Raw genomic sequence first — 19728 nt, 5'->3', positions numbered from 1 at the left:
TTCAATCGTATTTATTGAGCGCTTAATGTGTGGAGAGCACCATACTAAGCATTTGGGAAGTACACATCGGCACCATTTAGAGATGGTCCCTGCCCAGCTGCAGGCTCACAGTCTAGAAGGAGGAGAAGCCCCTTCACGGCCCTCAGTCCCTTCCATTCATTCACTCACTCGTATTTATTGAGCGCTTAGTGTGTGCAGAACACTGTACCAAGCGTTTGGGAAGGACACATCGGCACCATCTAGAAACGGTCCCTGCCCAACTGCGGGCTCACAGTCTAGAAGGGGGAGAAGCCCCCACACACCCCTCAGTCCCTTCCATTCATTCATTCAACACTATTTATTGAGCGCTTAATGTGTGGAAAGCACCGTACTAAGCATTTGGGAAGTACACATCGGCACCATATAGAGACGGTCCCTGACCAATTGCGGGCTCACAGTCTAGAAGGGGGAGAAGCCCCCTCAGGCCCCTCAAGCCCTTCAGTCCCTTTCATTCATTCATTCGATCGTATTTATTCATTCATTCAATCGTATTTATTGAGTGCTTAATCAATCAATCAATCAATCGTATTTATTGAGCGCTTACTGTGTGCAGAGCAGTGTACTAAGCGCTTGGGAAGTACACATCGGCACCATATAGAGACGGTCCCTGCCCAACATCGGGCTCACAGTCTAGAAGGGGGAGAAGCCCCCTCACGCCCCTCAAGCCCTTCAGTCTCTTTCATTCATTCATTCAATCGTATTTATTGAGCGCTTAGTGTGTGTCCCTTTCATTCATTCATTCAATCGTATTTATTGAGCGCTGAATGTGTGGAGAGCACCGTACTAAGCATTTGGGAAGTACACATCGGCACCATATAGAGACGGTCCCTGCCCAACCTCGGGCTCACAGTCTAGAAGGGGGAGAAGCCCCCTCAGGCCCCTCAAGCCCTTCAGTCCCTTTCATTCATTCATTCAATCGTATTTATTGAGCGCTTAGTGTGTGTCCCTTTCATTCATTCATTCAATCGTATTTATTGAGCGCTTAACGTGTGGAGAGCACCGTACCAAGCGTTTGGTGGCACCATATAGGGACGGTCCCTGCCCAACCGCGGGCTCACAGTCTAGAAGGGGAAGAAGCCCCCTCACGCCCCTCAGTCCCTTCCATTCATTCATTCAATCGTATTTATTGAGCGCTTAACGTGTGGAGAGCACCGTACTAAGCGTTTGGCGGCACCCTCTAGAGACGGTCCCTGCCCAACCGCGGGCTCACAGTCTAGAAGGGGGAGAAGCCCCCTCACGCCCCTCAGTCCCTTCCATTCATTCATTCAATCGTATTTATTGAGCGCTTAGTGTGTGTCCCTTTCATTCATTCATTCAATCGTATTTATTGAGCGCTTAGTGTGTGTCCCTTTCATTCATTCATTCAATCGTATTTATTGAGCGCTTAACGTGTGGAGAGCACCGTACTAACCGTTTGGCGGCACCCTCTAGAGACGGCCCCTGCCCAACCGCGGGCTCACAGCCTAGAAGGGGGGAGAAGTCCCCTCAGGCCCCTCCAGCCCTTCAGTCCCTTTCATTCGTTCATTCAATCGTATTTATTGAGCGCTTAGTGTGTGTCCCTTTCATTCATTCATTCAGTCGTATTTATTGAGCGCTTAACGTGTGGAGAGCACCGTACTAAGCGTTTGGCGGCACCTCTAGAGACGGCCCCTGCCCAACAGCTGGCTCACAGTCTAGAAGGGAGAGAAGCCCCCTCACGCCCCTCAGTCCCTTCCATTCATTCATTCAATCGTATTTATTGAGCGCTTAACGTGTGGAGAGCACCGTACTAAGCGTTTGGCGGCACCATATAGGGACGGTCCCTGCCCAACCGCGGGCTCACAATCTAGAAGGGGGAGAAGCCCCCTCACGCCCCCAAGCCCTTCAGTCTCTTTCATTCATTCATTCAATCGTATTTATTGAGCGCTTAGTGTGTGTCCCTTTCATTCATTCATTCAATCGTATTTATTGAGCACTGAATGTGTGGAGAGCACCGTACTAAGCGTTTGGGAAGGACACATCGGCACCATATAGAGACGTTCCCTCCCCAACAGCGGGCTCACAGCCTAGAAGGGGGAGAAGCCCCCTCACGCCCCTCAGTCCCTTCCATTCATTCATTCAATCGTATTTATTGAACGCTTAACGTGTGGAGAGCACCGTACTAAGCATTTGGCGGCACCATATAGGGACGGTCCCTGCCCAACCGCGGGCTCACAGTCTAGAAGGGGGAGAAGCCCCCTCACGCCCCTCAAGCCCTTCAATCCCTTTCATTCATTCATTCAATCGTATTTATTGAGCGCTTAGTGTGTGTCCCTTTCATTCATTCATTCAATCGTATTTATTGAGCGCTGAATGTGTGGAGAGCACCGTACTAAGCGTTTGGCGGCACCTCTAGAGACGGCCCCTGCCCAACAGCTGGCTCACAGCCTAGAAGGGGGAGAAGCCCCCTCACGCCCCTCAGTCCCTGTCATTCATTCATTCAATCGTATTTATCCATTCATTCAATCGTATTTATTCATTCATTCAATCGTATTTATTGAGCGTTTAATGTGTGCAGAGCAGTGTACTAAGCGCTTGGGAAGTACACATCGGCACCATATAGAGACGGTCCCTACCCAACAACGGGCTCACATTGTAGAAGGGGGAGAAGCCCCCTCAGGCCCCTCCAGCCCTTCAGTCCCTTTCATTCATTCATTCAATCGTATTTTTTGAGTGCTTAGTGTCTGTCCCTTTCATTCATTCATTCAATCGTATTTATTGAGCACTGAATGTGTGGAGAGCACCGTACTAAGCGTTTGGGAAGGACACATCGGCACCATATAGAGACGTTCCCTGCCCAACAGCTGGCTCACAGCCTAGAAGGGGGAGAAGCCCCCTCACGCCCCTCAGTCCCTTCCATTCATTCATTCAACAGTATTTATTGAGCGCTGAATGTGTGGAGAGCACCGTACTAAGCGTTTGGCGGCACCCTCTAGAGACGGTCCCTGCCCAACCGCGGGCCTCACAGTCTAGAAGGGGGAGAAGCCCCCTCACGCCCCTCAGTCCCTGTCATTCATTCATTCAATCGTGTTTATTGAGCGCTTAGTGTGTATCCCTTTCATTCATTCATTCAGTCATATGTATTGAGGGCTTAGTGTGTGTCCCTTTCACTCATTCATTCAATCGTATTTATTGAGCGCTTAGTGTGTGTCCCTTTCATTCATTCATTCAATCGTATTTATTGAGCGCTTAACGTGTGGAGAGCACCGTACTAAGCGTTTGGCGGCACCCTCTAGAGACGGCCCCTGCCCAACCGCGGGCTCACAGCCTAGAAGGGGGAGAAGCCCCCTCACGCCCCTCAGTCCCTTCCATTCATTCATTCAACAGTATTTATTGAGCGCTTAATGTGTGGAGAGCACCGTACTAAGCGTTTGGCGGCACCATATAGGGACGGTCCCTGCTCAACGGCGGGCTCACAGCCTAGAAGGGGGAGAAGCCCCCTCAGGCCCCTCAAGCCCTTCAGTCCCTTCCATTCATTCATTCAATCGTATTTATTGAGTGCTTAGTGTGTGTCCCTTTCATTCATTCATTCAATCGTATTTATTGAGCGCTTAACGTGTGGAGAGCACCGTACTAAGCGTTTGGCGGCACCCTCTAGAGACGGCCCCTGCCCAACCGCGGGCCTCACAGTCTAGAAGGGGGAGAAGCCCCCTCACGCCCCTCAAGCCCTTCAGTCCCTTTCATTCATTCATCCAATCGTATTTATTGAGCGCTTAGTGTGTGTCCCTTTCATTCATTCATTCAATCGTATTTATTGAGCGCTTAGTGTGTCCCTTTCATTCATTCATTCAATCGTATTTATTGAGCGCTTAGTGTGTGTCCCTTCCATTCATTCATTCAATCGTATTTATTGAGCGCTTAGTGTGTGTCCCTTTCATTCATTCATTCAATCGTATTTATTGAGCGCTTAGTGTGTGTCCCTTTCATTCATTCATTCATTCAATCGTATTTATTGAGCGCTTAACGTGTGGAGAGCACCGTACGAAGCGTTTGGGAAGGACACATCGGCACCATATAGAGGCGGCCCCTGCCCAACACCGGGCTCACAGTCTAGAAGGGGGAGAAGCCCCCTCACGCCCCTCACGCCCCTCAGTCCCTTCCATTCATTCATTCAATCGTATTTATTGAGCGCTTAGTGTCTGTCCCTTTCATTCATTCATTCAATCGTATTTATTGAGCGCTTAGTGTGTGTCCCTTTCATTCATTCATTCAATCGTATTTATTGAGCGCTTAACGTGTGGAGAGCACCGTACTAAGCGTTTGGCGGCACCATATAGAGACGGTTCCTGCCCAACACCGGGCTCTCAATCTAGAAGGGCGAGAAGCCCCCTCACGCTCCTCAGTCCCTTCTATTCATTCATTCAACAGTATTTATTGAGCGCTGAACGTGTGGAGAGCACCGTACTAAGCGTTTGGCGGCACCATATAGGGACGGTCCCTGCCCAACCGCGGGCTCACAGCCTAGAAGGGGGAGAAGCCCCCTGAGGCCTCCAGCGCGGAATGGCGGGCGGGCGGGCGTCGCGAGCCGCAGGCGTCCGCAGGGCCGGGGCCGCCGCGCGGCGCGAGGACAAGAGGAGAGGCGGCGAGGGCCGGGGGGGGGAGAGGAAGAGGAGGAACAGCGGAGCGGGGCGGGGCCGGGACGAGCCGCCCGCGCCAAGATGGGGCCTCTCGGCCAATGAGCGGCGTCCACATGCCGCCGCTGCGAGAGGGGAGGCAGCGCTGAATAAATGCTATTAGAGCAGCCTCCGCCTCAGCCCGCCGGCGTCGAGATCCGCGCTTCCATCCTCTTCCGCCCGCCGCCACAGAAGGAGGGAGGGAGGAAGGGAGGGAGGCTGTCGTGAGGGAGAGCGAGCGCGCCCGGCCTGTCCCTCCCCGCCCGGCCCGCCGCCGGGGCATTTCGTTCGCCTTCTGAGGCGGGGCGGGTGGATCCAACTGCCCCGGAGCGGTTGGTTGCCGAGGCAACCGCCCCGAGCGGGAGGAGGAGGGGGCGGTGGGAGGCAGGCCGGGTGAGGGACAGGGGGGCCGCCGCCGTGACCATTGTGAGGTGATTCAGCGGAAGGAGGAGGAAGAAGAAGCTGGAATCGGCCCAGTCGCTGCCTCGCCTCCCGCCGGGGCGGCGCGTGTGAGGAGGGGGCCGCCGCGGAGCTGAGGCCGGAAAGGGGAAGGAGGCCGGGCCGACCAGGAAGGAGGAGGAGGAGGAGGAGGAGAAGGAGAAGAACAGGGCCCCCGCCGCCGTCATGGAGAACGCGCACACAAAGACCGTGGAGGAGGTGTTGGCTCACTTCGCCGTCAACGAGAGCACCGGGCTGAGCCTGGAGCAGATCAAGAAGCTCAAGGAGAGGTGGGGTTCCAACGGTAAGGGCCGACGCTCTCCCCGTGGCCCGAGGTGAGGGGATGCGGGGAAGGGGGGGTCCCCTTCCTGATTTCCAGTCCTTCTCCTCGCCGGGCCTCACCCTGGGTGTGTGTGTGTGAGGAGAAGGCGGAATGAGGGAGACGGAGAGAAGATGGCTGACGACGGAGACTCCACCTCGTGGGGCTCTCTCTTCTGCACCCGGGTTCAAGCCCCGCTCCCCCACCTGTGCCCCCCGAGACTTTTAGACTGTGAGCCCACTGTGGGGTGGGGACTCTCTCTATATGTTGCCCACTTGGACCCAGCGCTTAGAACAGTGCTTTGCGCATAGTAAGCGCTTAACAAATGCCGTAATTATTATTATGACTTCCCAAGCGCTTAGTACAGTGCTCTGCACACAGTAAGCGCTCAATAAATTTGATTGATTGAGAGGAGGGGGCGTCGGGGGGGGAGGACGAAGGCCCAAAGCCCGTGTCGGGCGAACGACCGATCGTATTTAATCCCGATTTATGGGCCACCGTGACCTTCAGCAAGGAGGGGGGCAAATGTGCGATGTGAAGATCCAGTTGGCCCCGATGCCAGCAAAAATTCAATCAATCAATCAGTCGTATTGAGCGCTTATTGGGTGCAGAGCACTGGACTAAGCGCTTGGGAAGTCCAAGTTGGCAATATATAGAGACGGTCCCTACCCAACAGGGGGCTCGCAGTCTAGAAGGGGGAGACAGAGAACAAAACGTATTTAACAAAATAAAATAAATAGAATAGATATGTACAAGTAAATAAATAGGTAGAGTAATAAATACGTACAAACATATATACATATATACGGGTGCTGTGGGGAAGGGATGGAGAAGGGGAGGAGGGGCAGAAATGCGCAAAAGAGATAACTATATTCGAGAGGGAATCAGCTCAGTTGCACAACCAGGGGTAAAGGTTTTATGAGATGCATGCCGACATTTCCCCCCTCCCTCCCTCCCCTCTCCGATTTCGGAGGAGGCTGAATTGCCGTGAGCCCCTTGTTGGGTAGGGACCGTCTCTATATGTTGCCGATTTGTACTCTCCCAAGCGCTTAGTGCAGCGCTCTGCACACAGTAAGCGCTCGATCAATACGAATGAATCACCGTAGTTTGGGAACCCCCTGACCCTCTTTCTACCCGCTTTGTGCCTCTCCCAAAGTTACACAGCTGCTAGGAGTGATGACTTGGCTGAAATTCATCCGTTTTAGGGCTCCTGACCAGACATGAGAGTTCAGTTGTAAAATTAAGATAATAATAATGATAATGGCGGTACTTGTTAAGCGCTTACTATGTACCAAGCACTGTTCTAAGAGCTGGGCTAGATACAAGGTGATCAGGTTGTCCCACGTGGGGCTCACGGTCTTCATCCCCATTTTCCAGATGAGGTAACCGAGGCCCAGAGAAATGAAGTGACTTGCCCAAAGCCACACAGCTGACAAGTGGCGGAGCTGGGATTAGAACCCGCGACCTTTGACTCCCAAGCCCGTGCTCCTTCCGCTAAGCCACGCATTCTTGGTCATTGTGTTATAAAATATTCTTATGCTAAGAAGCCAGTTTAAGGTATTCATTATGATCCACTTCTGCATGGTCATTAATGGTGTTTATTGAGTACTTACTGTATTAAGCGCTTGGGAGAGTACACTATAATAGTTGGTAGACATGTTCCCTGTCCACAAGGAGCTTACAATCTAGAGAGGGGTCTGGTTTAAAGCTTAAAAATAATTGTGCTTTGGTTCAGAAACATTTTCTGAAAAATGCAGAATAAATGGTAAAATATGTTCCTCTTTTTTTCTTTTCGGCGTGTTCCTGGAAAATCTACACATCTTGCAGAATTACCAGCGGAGGAAGGTACATCTCAAAATGATATTTACCAGCTTGTTAATAATAATAATGATGGTATTTGTTAAGTGCTTACTGTGTGCAAAGCACTGTTCTAAGCGCTGGGGGGGATACAAGGTGATCAGGTTGTCCCACGGGGGGCTCACAGTCTTAATCCCCATTTTCCATATGAGGGAACTGAGGCTCATTGAAGTGACTTGCCAAAGTCACACAGCTGACAATTGGCGGAGCCGGGATTTGAACCCATGACCTCTGACTCCAAAGCCCATGCTCTCTCCACTGTGCCACGCTGCTTCTCTTGTTGTTGTTATTTTCATTGGTAATAACGTCTTTGCTATCTTACAGGAAAAACATTACTGGAGCTTGTGATTGAACAATTTGAAGACTTACTAGTTAGAATTTTGTTGCTGGCAGCCTGTATATCTTTTGTAAGTATAAAGATGTTCATTTACTTTTAAAAACTGACTTCTTGAGAACATTGCATAAGAAGGACAAGAAGCTTTGAAAGCTCTCAGATGAGCAATCATTCCCACTTGCAGTCTTCGTGCAATATTCGCAAGAACTTTGTGAATCACCATCTCCAGCGATATGGAGGCATGAAGCCCATTTCCTGAGGGGAAAATGGTTACTCTGACAGTGCCTTCTTAAATACATTCGAAAACCCTAATGGATCTAGAAACCTTAAATGTCGGCTGTGGAATACAAAAAAAAATTGCTTTGGGCTGCTGTATCTTGTTTTATTTATTTATATCTCTGGAACGATGCTGTGTTTGAGAGGATCATAGGACGATAATGTCGGGTTCATTATAATCTGTAAATAGACTGTGCTGTGGGGCTATTCCAGTTGCCTTCCCTTTCTGGTAATAGCAAGGTGACAGTTGTTGTCCTGCCGATGACAAGAATGATGACGGCAGTGATGGTACTACTGTTGCCCAAATTTGGTCACTGAACTTCAGGATAAGCTATTCATTTAAAATGGACCCCTGGTCTTGACTGACTCTGGCATTGGTAGGAGTCAGTATTGCTGGTTCTAGATTAAAGACTGCTCATAGAGTAAGGGTTTCCTTATTCATGTGTGTGTGTGTGTGTGTGTGTGTGTGTGCGTGCACTGTATAGTTGCTAAGAAACCAGAGAAATGCAGAGAGAAAGCATAAGGCGATGAGGACATCTTTGTACTTGACAAATTAGAGTCTGATAGTTTCAGCAAATTTTTGCATTTGGCAGGATTGGAATTTAATGGGGAGATAGAATGTTCAAATGGGTAGATGGAGGTCTGTTTTCTTGGAAACTTGACGTGGGAAAAAATTGGGGAAATCTATCCTACCCCAGGAAACTAGAAAATAAAGCTTTACAATGCTTTATCTTCCCCCAAACCCAACTGATCATCTCACTGCAATCTCTAGGTACATTGCTTCTGATTTTCAGCCAGGGGCAGCTTTAGGGGTCATAAAATTGAAATGGTTTCGGGGTGAATTCAGGGGTCGTTTGTATTGTCAGCTGGCCAAGGGTCTGAATTCATCTTGTCTGTAGATGTCTATAGATATCCTGTTTTACCTACAGAAGATGTTTTTGAGAAGTATGAAATTGTCTGTGCATTTGAGTGGAAAGAAGGGTTGGGATTATACCCTTAATATTTCAGAAGTAGTGATAAGACTTTAAATTGACTTTGTATATTATTTCTAGCATTTTTTGACACTGAACACTGCCCTGTTTTTTTGAGATGAGTGAAAGGCGGTACAGAAGTGTTTTATAAATAGGAAGGGATCAGCTGAGCTATTGGCATTGTTTAGAACTGTTTGCTTCTCGATTTCCAGTCAGTTTTACATCAGATAGTTTTAAATGAATAGAATTGAGGTAAAAATGGAAACTACAGTATCCTTATCTGTCACAAGTCCCTGTTGGGTAAAACCAATGGAAAAAATAAAAATCCCTTTTCATAGTGCCAAAGTTAGCGTTTGACAGTACCTTCATTTTGTTGGAAGCCATTTTACAAACATCACTTTCTTCCACCATGATTCCGTAAGATTGAAAATCATTTTTTTTGCTTTGTCTTGCTATATACCTGCCATTTTAACCTAACTGAAGCTGCGCGGGTGGATTCATTAAGCTTGCAAGCTTGCAGAATAACTTTGTATGGCAAGTTCCTTGGAGGTAGCCACTTCTCTACACACCATGCATAAATTGTTCCTCCGGACAAGTAGGCAGTATAGCTGACTTTGTGCACCTCATTAATGCTACCCCAAAAGGGCAAGGGTATCCTACTGAAAACTGTGTTATGTTGGTAAACTGCTTTCTATTTACGTACAAGCCTGACGGCAGAAGTGGAATCTAGTTATGAGATTTTTCTGATGGAGTAACAGTATTGTAAGTGTGGCCAATAGCGTCACCAGGGACCACTTAGTTGTTTCACCAAGAGGTGTATATTGCAGTAAAATTAACCTCAGCAATTGAGTAGCTTTACTTTGCACGGGTAATTTGCATTGTGTGGTAGTAATAGTTCAAATAGATAAACATGTAAAATTACTTCCTCTGCATTTTTTTTCCTTAGGAGGTTAATTTGAATACTCTATAGAGGTAAACCCACAGGATGCAAGTTTAAACCTTAATCTAAAAGATTTCTTTTAAGATATAGTAGTCTGTGATCAGAAATGTTTGATTGGGAGCCTGACTCCCAGGAGTGCTTAGACTAATGTTAAAATGGAATGTTTCAAATGTATAATGGAAGAGGTTATTAACTGGGTTAGGGTGTATGAATCACAGTGTGGGCTATTGTGATCAGAACATTGCAAATTTCAACAGACCCCCCCCCCACCCCCCCAAAAAAAAACTCACACAAACTGCTTGTTAACTCATCTGTAGAAGGGGGATTCATATTGTGAGTCCCATGTAGCACATGGATTTTGTCCAACTTGACTGGATTTAAATCTACCCCAGCATTTAGTACATTGCCTGGCACATTGAAAGTTCTTAATTTTTTTTTTAAAATGGTATTTAACAGGAAAAGTACAGTGTTTTCATTAAAAAGCTATTTTCCTTTTTAAAGTGAAAGTTGGTTTTAACTTTCCTGAACATGGATTTGTGCCTTATATTCCGTCCACCGCACTTGTGTACATGTCCATAACTGACTTATTTCTATTAATGTCTGCACCCCCCCCCCCCCCCCCCCACCAACTGTAAGCTTTCTGTGGACGGGGAATGTGTCTACCAACTCTGTATTTTACTCTCCCAAGTGGCTAGTACAGAGCTCTGTACACAGCGCTCAGTAAATCTGATAGATTGATAGAAACAGGTGTAATTGAAGGGACAGCCTCTTGTAGTTATAATTTTTTTTCATTTTTCTTTAGCCAGAGAATGAGCGTTAATGAGTAAACCAGTCTGACAACCATCTTAAACCAGAAAAATGCTAACTGCACTTTATTAAAATGGCAAACTCCTGAGCGGTTTGTTTTGGATTTAAGAGATGACAGTGTTGGAGTTATTCATGATAGCCTAAGTAGAAAAGTTTTCCAAAATTGTGTGTGTGGAGAGAGAGAGATTGAGATAGGTGTATTGCTTTCCTGCCTATTAAAAACTGCTTATGGTGATTGTGTGCACCCAATGTTAAATTCATATTCAGCTCCTAGGAAACAGAATAATAGTCAGTTGAATTTGTTGAGCAACAACTGAATGCAGAGTACTATACCTAGTCCCTGGGAGAGTGCATTAGAATACAGCTGTTCCCGGCCTTCAAAGCACTTATAATTGAGAGACATAGACAAAAAATTGTAGTGAAATCAAGTGGAAGATAGGTAAATAGATAAATACAATATATGAATGGGCTGAGTATAGAAATAAAATACATATGTGATAAGGGTGGGTGTGAGGTGTTGCAGCTGAATTGGAGGAGGGGGGATTTGAGGAGGGTTTTGAAGATGGGGAAAAGCTGTGGTCTAGTTTTGATGGGGTTGGGAATTTCAGGTTGAGGTTGAGGAGCAAACTGGGAAGTGGCAAGCGAAGAGAGCGGACAGGTAAACTGGCCAAGAGCCTCAAAAACAATGGGAGGGGTCTGCTCCTTGTGAAAGGAGATGGCGAGGCTTTGGAGGTTTCTGAGGAGTTGAATGCTGTGGGCCCAGCAGATAAAACTGATTGACTACAACCCAGCCCGCACACTTCGCTCCTCTAATGCTAATCTTCTCACCGTACCTCCATCTCGTCTGTTGCCACTGACCTCTCGCCCACGTCCTGCCTCTGGTCTGGAACGCCCTCCTTCATATCCGACAGACAATTACTCCCTCCCCCCACCCCCCCTTAAAGCCTAATTGAAGATACATCTCCTCCAGGTGCTTTCCCTGACAGCTCTCCTTTCCTCTTCTCCCACTCCCACTGTGTCGCCCTTACTTGTTCCCTTTATTCATCCCTCCTCACAGCACTTGTGTAATTTATTTATATTAATATCTGTCTCCCCCTCTAGACTGTAAGCCCATCGTAGACAGGGAATGTCTGTTTATTGTTATATTGTACTCTTCCAAGCGCTTAGTACAGTGCTCTGCACACAGTATAAACACTGAAACGCGCTTGACTGACTGACTTGACCAATTATTCTGCTTCCTATATCAAACAACTTTGCCCTAGTGGGAAGGTAACTGGCAGAGTTGAAATTTTGTGAGTGGTGCTCCCCAAGCTCCTAGCATTGTGAATCGTTTCCTCCACACAGATTCTCAAGCCTGACACTCGGGACCCAGGCTCATTGGTTGCTTCTGATGGGCGATGTCATTTTCACTTGGCTGCATGGGCAATTGGTCTATCACCAGTAATATCTATATCTATCTATCTGACTATATAGATATAGACAGATATTTTAATTTCTGTTGTTTTTAGTTGGCTGTTACTAATTTTGAACTCTATTTTATTTTTCAGAGTACTGTATAACATTTTTTTTACTATTCCTTACAATAGGAAGGACTAGCATAAAAGCCAAATGTGCCGTCTACAGGGGAGAAATTGAAGGAAAAAATGGTTGCCCTGGTGTAGGATAGTCTATTTTAGTTATAATTGGGCAATTTGGAAGGGGGTGTATAAATCCATTTGGAGATTTTTCAAATCGAAAATAAGTTACGTAAAATCATTTGCATTCCAGTTAAAAGGTAAACATTCCCATGATGGTGCTTATTAGTGTGTCTGTAAATGTTCATTCTACTTCCTCCCTCCTTCACCCTAAATGATGTTGCAGGCCACGTGTTTTTCATTCATTCATTCAGTTGTATTTATTAAGCGTTTACTGTGTGCAGAGCTGTTTTTGTGTTCAGCATAACAGATGGCCAGCTAGAGTTATCCAACATCCAAGTGAAGGAGAGATAACTAAAGTCACTCAAACCCATCTTTGATTTCAGGAGCCATGGCAACTTTGTGAGAATCAGCCTTCAGCCAGGGGAGGAAAAAAGAACTCCCCAGTACTTAATTGGCTTGGTACCTGGATATTATTAAAATATTTGCTTAAGGCTTACCTGTCTCCACTTTTTGCTGTTTTCTACCTGTGCCCTTGTCTCTTGCTTTCTCTCTCTTCCTCTTTCATGTACTTCTTCCCTTTCCTTTTTTCTACACCTTTTACTTTCCAGAGACCAAGGAGAGAAGGAAGGGAGTGGTGATTTCAAAAAAATAAATAAATAAAAATCCCATGTTTGTCACCTGGCAGTAGCATTAGTGAGAAGAGCAAACCTCAAACCCAGCCTGACTTCCCCTAATTCTGCCAACAAAAGCAGACTTCATGGTGGAGTTTCGGGTGCTGCACCTGTGACTTGGCTCCTAGGTTTTACACATTCGTATATGATATGTTTTATATATTGTTGAGATATGTTGTATATAGTGGTTCAGGCAGTCAGTTTTGTGCTGTTTGAGAGTTTCTTACTGTTAGTAGTCTTAGTTCTTTCTTTGTACAATACGTGTAATCCAAGAGGTTCGTTAACCCTTCTGGGGTTTTTTTTTTGTTGCTGTTCTTTTGGACGCCTACATTTTAGTAGAGCTTTGCTGATAGATTTTACTAAATTTATTGTAGGCGTTAAGGGAAGTTAACAAAATCATGTTTAGCAACCTTCAAAATGCATAAATACACTTCTGTTGATACCTTAGCTTTATATATAGTAATCAGTATGTCACTGGAGCCCTGGCATTCAAGTTCTTAACCACTAAAGTCTTCTAATGAAAGAAGGCTCTTCACTAAAATGAGAGTTGCGTAGTATTTGAGGGTAATAGAAGCTAAAATGCAGAAGGCTAGGTTAGTTTTAACTTTAAAAAAAGCTTACTGACAGTTCTTCTGTTGGAAAAGCCAATAGAAGACTTCTATCTTTCCTGCCCTTCTTTACTGGATAATACTTTGAGTTTTGCAATTTGTTGCTAAAATGGAAATTTGTGATCCTGACAAGGTGTGAAGTTTGTTAGTTACTAAATTGTTGCCAACTTGTACTTCCCAAGCACTTAGTACAGTGCTCTGCACACAGTAAGCACTCAGTAAATGTGATTGAATGAATGAATTGAATGAATAAATTCCTTACAGTCCTTAGGGAGGTCCTTGTCACTCATGAAATTAAGGAGTGACTCTCAAGCTTACCAGAGAATTAGAGTCCTATTTCTAATTTGCTCCTCTTGGCAAATGTGTTAGTAGGTATCATGTCAGACCAGCTGTTATCTTGACTCCATCAAAATTTACAGCTTCTTTAGAGAAGATTTTATTTTGGCTCTAGGCTTGATTTTAGCACTCAATACACTGGTGAAAGGTTGCCATCATATGTCAGATTGCTACCTGCCCCATCTAGTAATTTTATTAAGGTTTTGTAACTTGCTTCACTTTCCCTCTTGTTCATCGTGAGGTGTTGTTTTCTTCTTCACAAGAGTATTTCCCAGTACTGCTTTTGGTCCTTTCCAGTGCAGGTTTCCTATTGCATCTAGACAGTAATGGTTTTTTGCTTGTGTTTAATAAAATCCCAAAATGCCCTGTACTGCAAACTCAGTGCTTCAAGACTAGATCTATTTGGTAATCTTCTTGGATCACTGTTACTGAAGTCTTCTTAAAACACAGATTATGATGCAGCAGTATTGAAAACATTTCCCCAGTCTTTTGATGATTTTCCGGATTTGGAATATTTCCTCTGTTACTTTTCGTTTTCTAGTCTAGAACTAGGCAACTAACTTACTCTGCCTTTTTGGTAAGGTCATGGTTAAACTAAAGTCAGCCTGTTATGTTACTTTGCTGTAATCACTCTGTTGACCTTTCCCAAGTAATGTTTGGTGTCTATATTTGCATGGCATTCTACAAGCCAGTTGTTTTGTTTTTTTTTAAACTGTTCTTTACTTGACTTTGCAGTAGCTTGTGTTATGAAATGAAAGCTTTCAATAATACAGAATGCTACTCAAATTCCTCTTATAACCAAACTGCAGTATTTGGTTGCTTTATGTAAAGGACTACTCTGTGACTTGAAAGGTATTCCCAATGTGAGGGAAATACAACCATCTGATTTCTATAACATAAATTTGATCTTTTTCTGAAAAATCAGGTGAAATGCTAGGTGGAAGACATAATTATAGCATATGTTAAGCACTTACAAATCCCTGGTATTAAACTCTATGTACACAGCACTGTAATAAGCCCTTGGGAGAGTACAATACAATTAGCAGACATGTTTCCCGCCCATAACGAGCTTGCTTGCTTACTATATGTCAAACACTGTACTAAACACTGGGGTAGATACAGCTAATCAGGTTGGACACAGTCCTTGTCCTGGTGGGGCTCAGTGTTAATCCCCATTTCACAGATGAGGTAACTGACACACTGAGAAGCTAAGTGACTTGTCCAAGGTCACATAACAGATAAGTAGCAGAACCGGGATTAGAACCCAGATCCTCTTAACTCCCAGGCCTGTGCTCTTTCCAATAGGCCACACAGCTTTACTTTTAAAGGGGATTCTTTCTCCCTAAAAGCTTTGCAAGTCCTTTAAAATGAAAAAATTGCCAATATCATCATAATATTTGAGTGCTCAGTGTACTTTAAAGGCTTAGTAAATCAATCATAAGACATGGCCCCTGCCGACTGTGCTGTGCACATAGTAAGCGCTCAATAAATACGATTGAATGAATGAATCACGGAATTGACAGTCTTAATGGGGAAGACGGGAAAACAATTATTTACAAATAATGGGAGCAGGGGGAAGAAACAAAAGAGTTTGTAGCCATCAGTGAGGCCATGTGGTTTAGTGGATGAAGTAGCATGGCCCAGAGGAAAGAGCACAGGCTTGGAAGTGAGAGGACTGGGTTCTAAAACCAGTTTTGACAATTGCCTGCTGTGTGACCTTGGGCAAGTCACTCAACTTCTGGGCCGCAGTTTCCTCATTTTTTTTTTGTATTTAAGTTCTTAGTATGTGCAAAGCACTGTTCTAAGCGCTGGGGGGATACAAGGTGATCAAGTTGTCCCATGTGGGGCTCACAGTCTTAATCCCCATTTTCCAGATGAGGTAACTAAGGCACAGGAAAGTTAAGTGACTTGCCCAAAGTCACACAGCTGACAAGTGGCGGAGCAAAGTGGAGATTAAATCCTACTCCTTTGCACATAGACCGTGAGCCCTAAGTGATTATCTTGTATTTACTCCCGTGTTTGGAAGATATTAAATGCTTAAGTACCGTAATAATTATTATTACCAGGGTATGGAAAGACAAGTAAATCAGTGATAATTATTGAGCCCTTACTGCATGCGGAGCACTGCTAAGCATTTGGGAGAGTATGGTGTAATAGCGTTGGTATTATGTTCCCTGTCCACAGTGAGCTTACAGTGTAGGGGGGAGACAGACATCAATATAAATAAATTAAAGACGTACATAATTGCTGAGGGAAGGGGGAGTAAAGGGTGCAAAGGCAACACAGAAGAGTGGGAGAAGAGGAAGTGAGAGGCTAGTTGGGGAAGGCCTCTTGGAGGAGGTATGTCTTCAATAAGGCTTTGAATTTTGGAGAGGGTGATTGTCAGCTGGTTATGAAGAGGGAGAGTATTCCAGGCCAGATTCAGGAGGTGGGTGAGAGGTTGGTATGGTCTAGTGGTTAGACACGGGCCTGAGCATCAGAAGGATTTGAGTTCTAATCCAGGGTCTGCAATTTGTATGCTGTCTGACCTTGGGCAATCACTTCACATCTCTACCAGTTACCTTATCTGTAAAATGGGGATTGAAACTGTGAACCCCATGAAGGACAGAGACTGGGTCCAGTCTGATTTGCTTATATTCACCCCAGTGATTTAATGCAGTGCCTGGCACATAGTAAGTGCATAGCAAATACCATTACTATTATTATACTCACTATGGTTATTAGGTCGGTGGTGGGATAGTTGAGATCGAGGTACAGTGAGTAGCGTGGCATTGGAGGAGCTAAGTGTGAGTTCTGGATTGTAGCAGGAAAGCAGCGAGTTAGGTAGGCAAGGTGATTGATTTAAAGCCGATCCTAAAGAGTTAAATGATATGGTGTGTATTTATATATTCTGAAGGAGGCTAACTCGTTTAGGGAATGCTGCCTGAGAGACACTGAATTTCTGGAGTGCTTTGAGGCTGGAGAGAGCTGTGATTTTTGGCGCAATCTAGGGGAAAGGAGGTCCAGTCAGGTGGAAGTATGTGAGGAGAGCTGGAGACAATGAGAAAATGAAGTTGGGAAGAGTAAGCTGGGGTGTAGTAATTTGAGAAGAGCCACTGAGGGAGAGTGAGTTGGCAGGGTTTGGTTGCCAGTGGTCTAGAGTAAAAAGCCCCCAAATAAATCTTTATTTCATATCTTCTGATTACCATCCATGTTTATTGGTTCATAGATTTCCTAGCTTATAAATTAGCATAGAAAAACAATGATTATCCGATTTTGGAATTATCCTGAAAAAATAGATTTAATAGCCCATTTGGTGACAAAAGAAAGTGTTTTGTGAAAACCGCAGCAGATTACAATCACAGCTTGCCTGGGAGAATATTCTGTCTATAAACATTTTATTCTTCAGTCCTTCACGTTATTGAACCATTTATTTTGCCCAATTGAGCCTTCTAATTCTATAGAAGTCACAAACAGGATTCTGTCTTTTAAATAAACTAAATGCTAAAATTGAATAAAACGTGGGTACTTCAGAAGCATTAACAGAAAATGAGTTTGTACAGTGATACTGGAGGGAAATTCCAGAGAAATTCAAATTCCCAGGAATTGTTTTGAACATGCACTCTGGAGTTCAGCAGTCTCCTGTGCTTGGGATTCACGTAGGAGATAGTTTTAATTATGTTCAATAGCTGTTTTGGATAGTTAATGTGGAATCTTTTAAACCTAAGCTCGTGTTTTAAAAAACATTTCTGTTGGGTTTGAAAAATATAATAGATGCATCTGGTTTTTCTCTCAGGTTTTGGCGTGGTTTGAAGAAGGAGAAGAAACAGTTACAGCCTTTGTAGAGCCTTTTGTAATCTTGCTTATATTGGTAGCCAATGCAATTGTGGGCGTGTGGCAGGTGAGTAAACTTTTTTACTTCAGTAATTTCTCATCTGAAAGGAATATGTTTAATCAGTATTAGTCTTTGATTTTTGGTGTTTTCTAGTGTTCTGCAGATTCTGAAACTATAGAAGACAGCACTGAAGGCTTTTTTTTTTTTCTACTCCCATAAGAGGTCTTTTGAGGGTGTAGGTTTAAAAACTGGTTCCGGGTGGTGCTTTGAAGTGTGTTTCACCACCAAATTTGGGGGGCTTTTGTCCAATTTCTCCCTCATGTCTACTTTTGTTGCAGTTCCTCCTATGGTAACATGGAGTTAAATTACAGAAGCAGTGTTGCCTAGTGGATAAATTACGGGCTTGGAAGTCAGAAGGGTCTGTTTTCTAATTCTGGCTCCGCCTCTTATCTGCTGTATGACCTTGGGCAAATGATTTAACTTTTCTGTGCTTCAGTTACTGTATCTGTAAAATGGGAATTAAGACTGAACCCCATTTGGGACATGGATGTGTCCAACCTGATTAGCTAATCTCTACCCCAGTGTAGTAAAGTGCCTGGCAGATAGTAAGCCCTTAAAAAGTACTATTAAAAAAAGAAACTTAATGAGAATCTCTTCAATAGATTTTTTTGTAATAGATGAGGGAAATAATAAAGAATGTTTATATTCCTTCTTCTTGATTTCTTTCTAGTTGGTATTTGATAAACATTCAGAATCCCTAATCTTATTCTGCTTTTTAGCTGTCTGTACTTAAATTGAGGCTGACATATTCTAATTTTTTCCCTAGACTCAAATTCACCTGCAGTAATGATTCATTGAAATCACATACAAATTTCTTAGTCTGAAGAATTTTTATCTTCTAAGTAACTGGAGGATAGATTCTTACCTGTTATTAAGGTGGCCATACAGAGCTAACAAAATTAGTCTGTAGTCACCCTCTGTATTACTGGAATTCTCAATACCCTCTCTTATTATGTGCTTAAATCCATTGTACTTGTAATCAGGTTAATATGATAAACCACCACATTTTCTGCTTAGTTTGTTATTCTTTTTATAAACTGAATTGACTCTTGAAAGATATTTACAAGTAAAAATGATCTTTGTTACTTTAGAAAGCATGCTAAAATAAATTCACATGGCGTATTCCCCATGTGGGTTTCACAGCTTTATAGTCCACAAACACTTTCTCCTTTTTAACAGATCTTAGTGGTCTAGTATAGGTTCTTGCTGTGTTAAATGAAAAGCCTGTTTTAGCAATGAAGTTAAAGATGCTCATTATGTTTTCATATGTTATTGGTGGCACTAGGAAGAATTTCAGAAGGTGGCTCCATTCTTTGTCTCTAGAGGGTCCCTTTTGCCAAAAGAACCCTGAGACTGAGGATGGCCATCTTCTTGTCTCCCTCTGTATTGAATCCTGCTTTTGGACAGGGATTCTCCTTTCCTCATGGAGTTATTGCCACTGCTGAAATATTCAGGAGTGGAGGAATCCCTTTTGTTCAGAGCTGTGATTTGAAAAGCGTGGAGAAATGACTTTGTTTTTTCTCACTGGGCTTGTTATTTGGTGAGATTTGCCAAAATCTGATAGCCAAAAAAAATGCACATCAGATTTTGGAGTTCCAGGTAGCACCATTTCATGTATTTTATGGATTCAGGTCAATGGAGAACGAGTTTTATCTGGGCACAAGTACGTTACCTTTCTTTGTAAAAGAATACAAAGTTACTGTACTCTCTGTACTGAGCCTGATCCATCACTTTTGATGGGAGGCTCCATCACAGGTAAATACAGAAGGTCATAGGTCTGGGAGTGGGAGTGCTTTGGTAATAAATAGGTAAGCTATTGATAGAAAATGCTATAGTCAGAAAATGCAACGCAGAAAGGAAAACACTCTAAATGAGGAAAATCCAAAACATGACTATATGATTTAAATATTGTAAATCAATGTTTACTTGAAGCCTTCTGACTCCCGAGCCCATGCGCTATCCACTGCATCACGTTGCTTCTCATTAATAT

General features: G+C 44.2%; 1 protein-coding gene across 3 annotated transcripts in view; it reads left to right on the top strand.

Annotated features, from left to right (window-relative positions):
- The first annotated feature begins 4824 nt into the window (after positions 1–4824).
- ATP2A2 (ATPase sarcoplasmic/endoplasmic reticulum Ca2+ transporting 2) overlaps positions 4825–19728 on the top strand; it is a 69874-nt gene continuing 54970 nt past the window's right edge. For 2 of the 3 annotated variants that reach the window (XM_038762456.1, XM_038762455.1), the window contains exons 1-4: positions 4826–5412; positions 7255–7272; positions 7609–7691; positions 17640–17744. In XM_038762456.1, the coding sequence (XP_038618384.1) occupies positions 5295–5412; positions 7255–7272; positions 7609–7691; positions 17640–17744 (324 nt within the window). In that variant the 5' untranslated portion in view covers positions 4826–5294. Of the gene's footprint in view, positions 5413–7254; positions 7273–7608; positions 7692–17639; positions 17745–19728 lie in introns of all 3 variants that reach the window. The other variant, XR_005455337.1, reaches the window with a different exon arrangement.

This window comes from Tachyglossus aculeatus, chromosome 21 (assembly GCF_015852505.1).
Source record: "Tachyglossus aculeatus isolate mTacAcu1 chromosome 21, mTacAcu1.pri, whole genome shotgun sequence".
NCBI classification, from domain to species: Eukaryota; Metazoa; Chordata; class Mammalia; order Monotremata; family Tachyglossidae; genus Tachyglossus; species Tachyglossus aculeatus.
The sequence above is the reverse complement of the archived record's forward strand: the minus strand, read 5'-3'. Positions and strand labels throughout refer to the sequence as shown.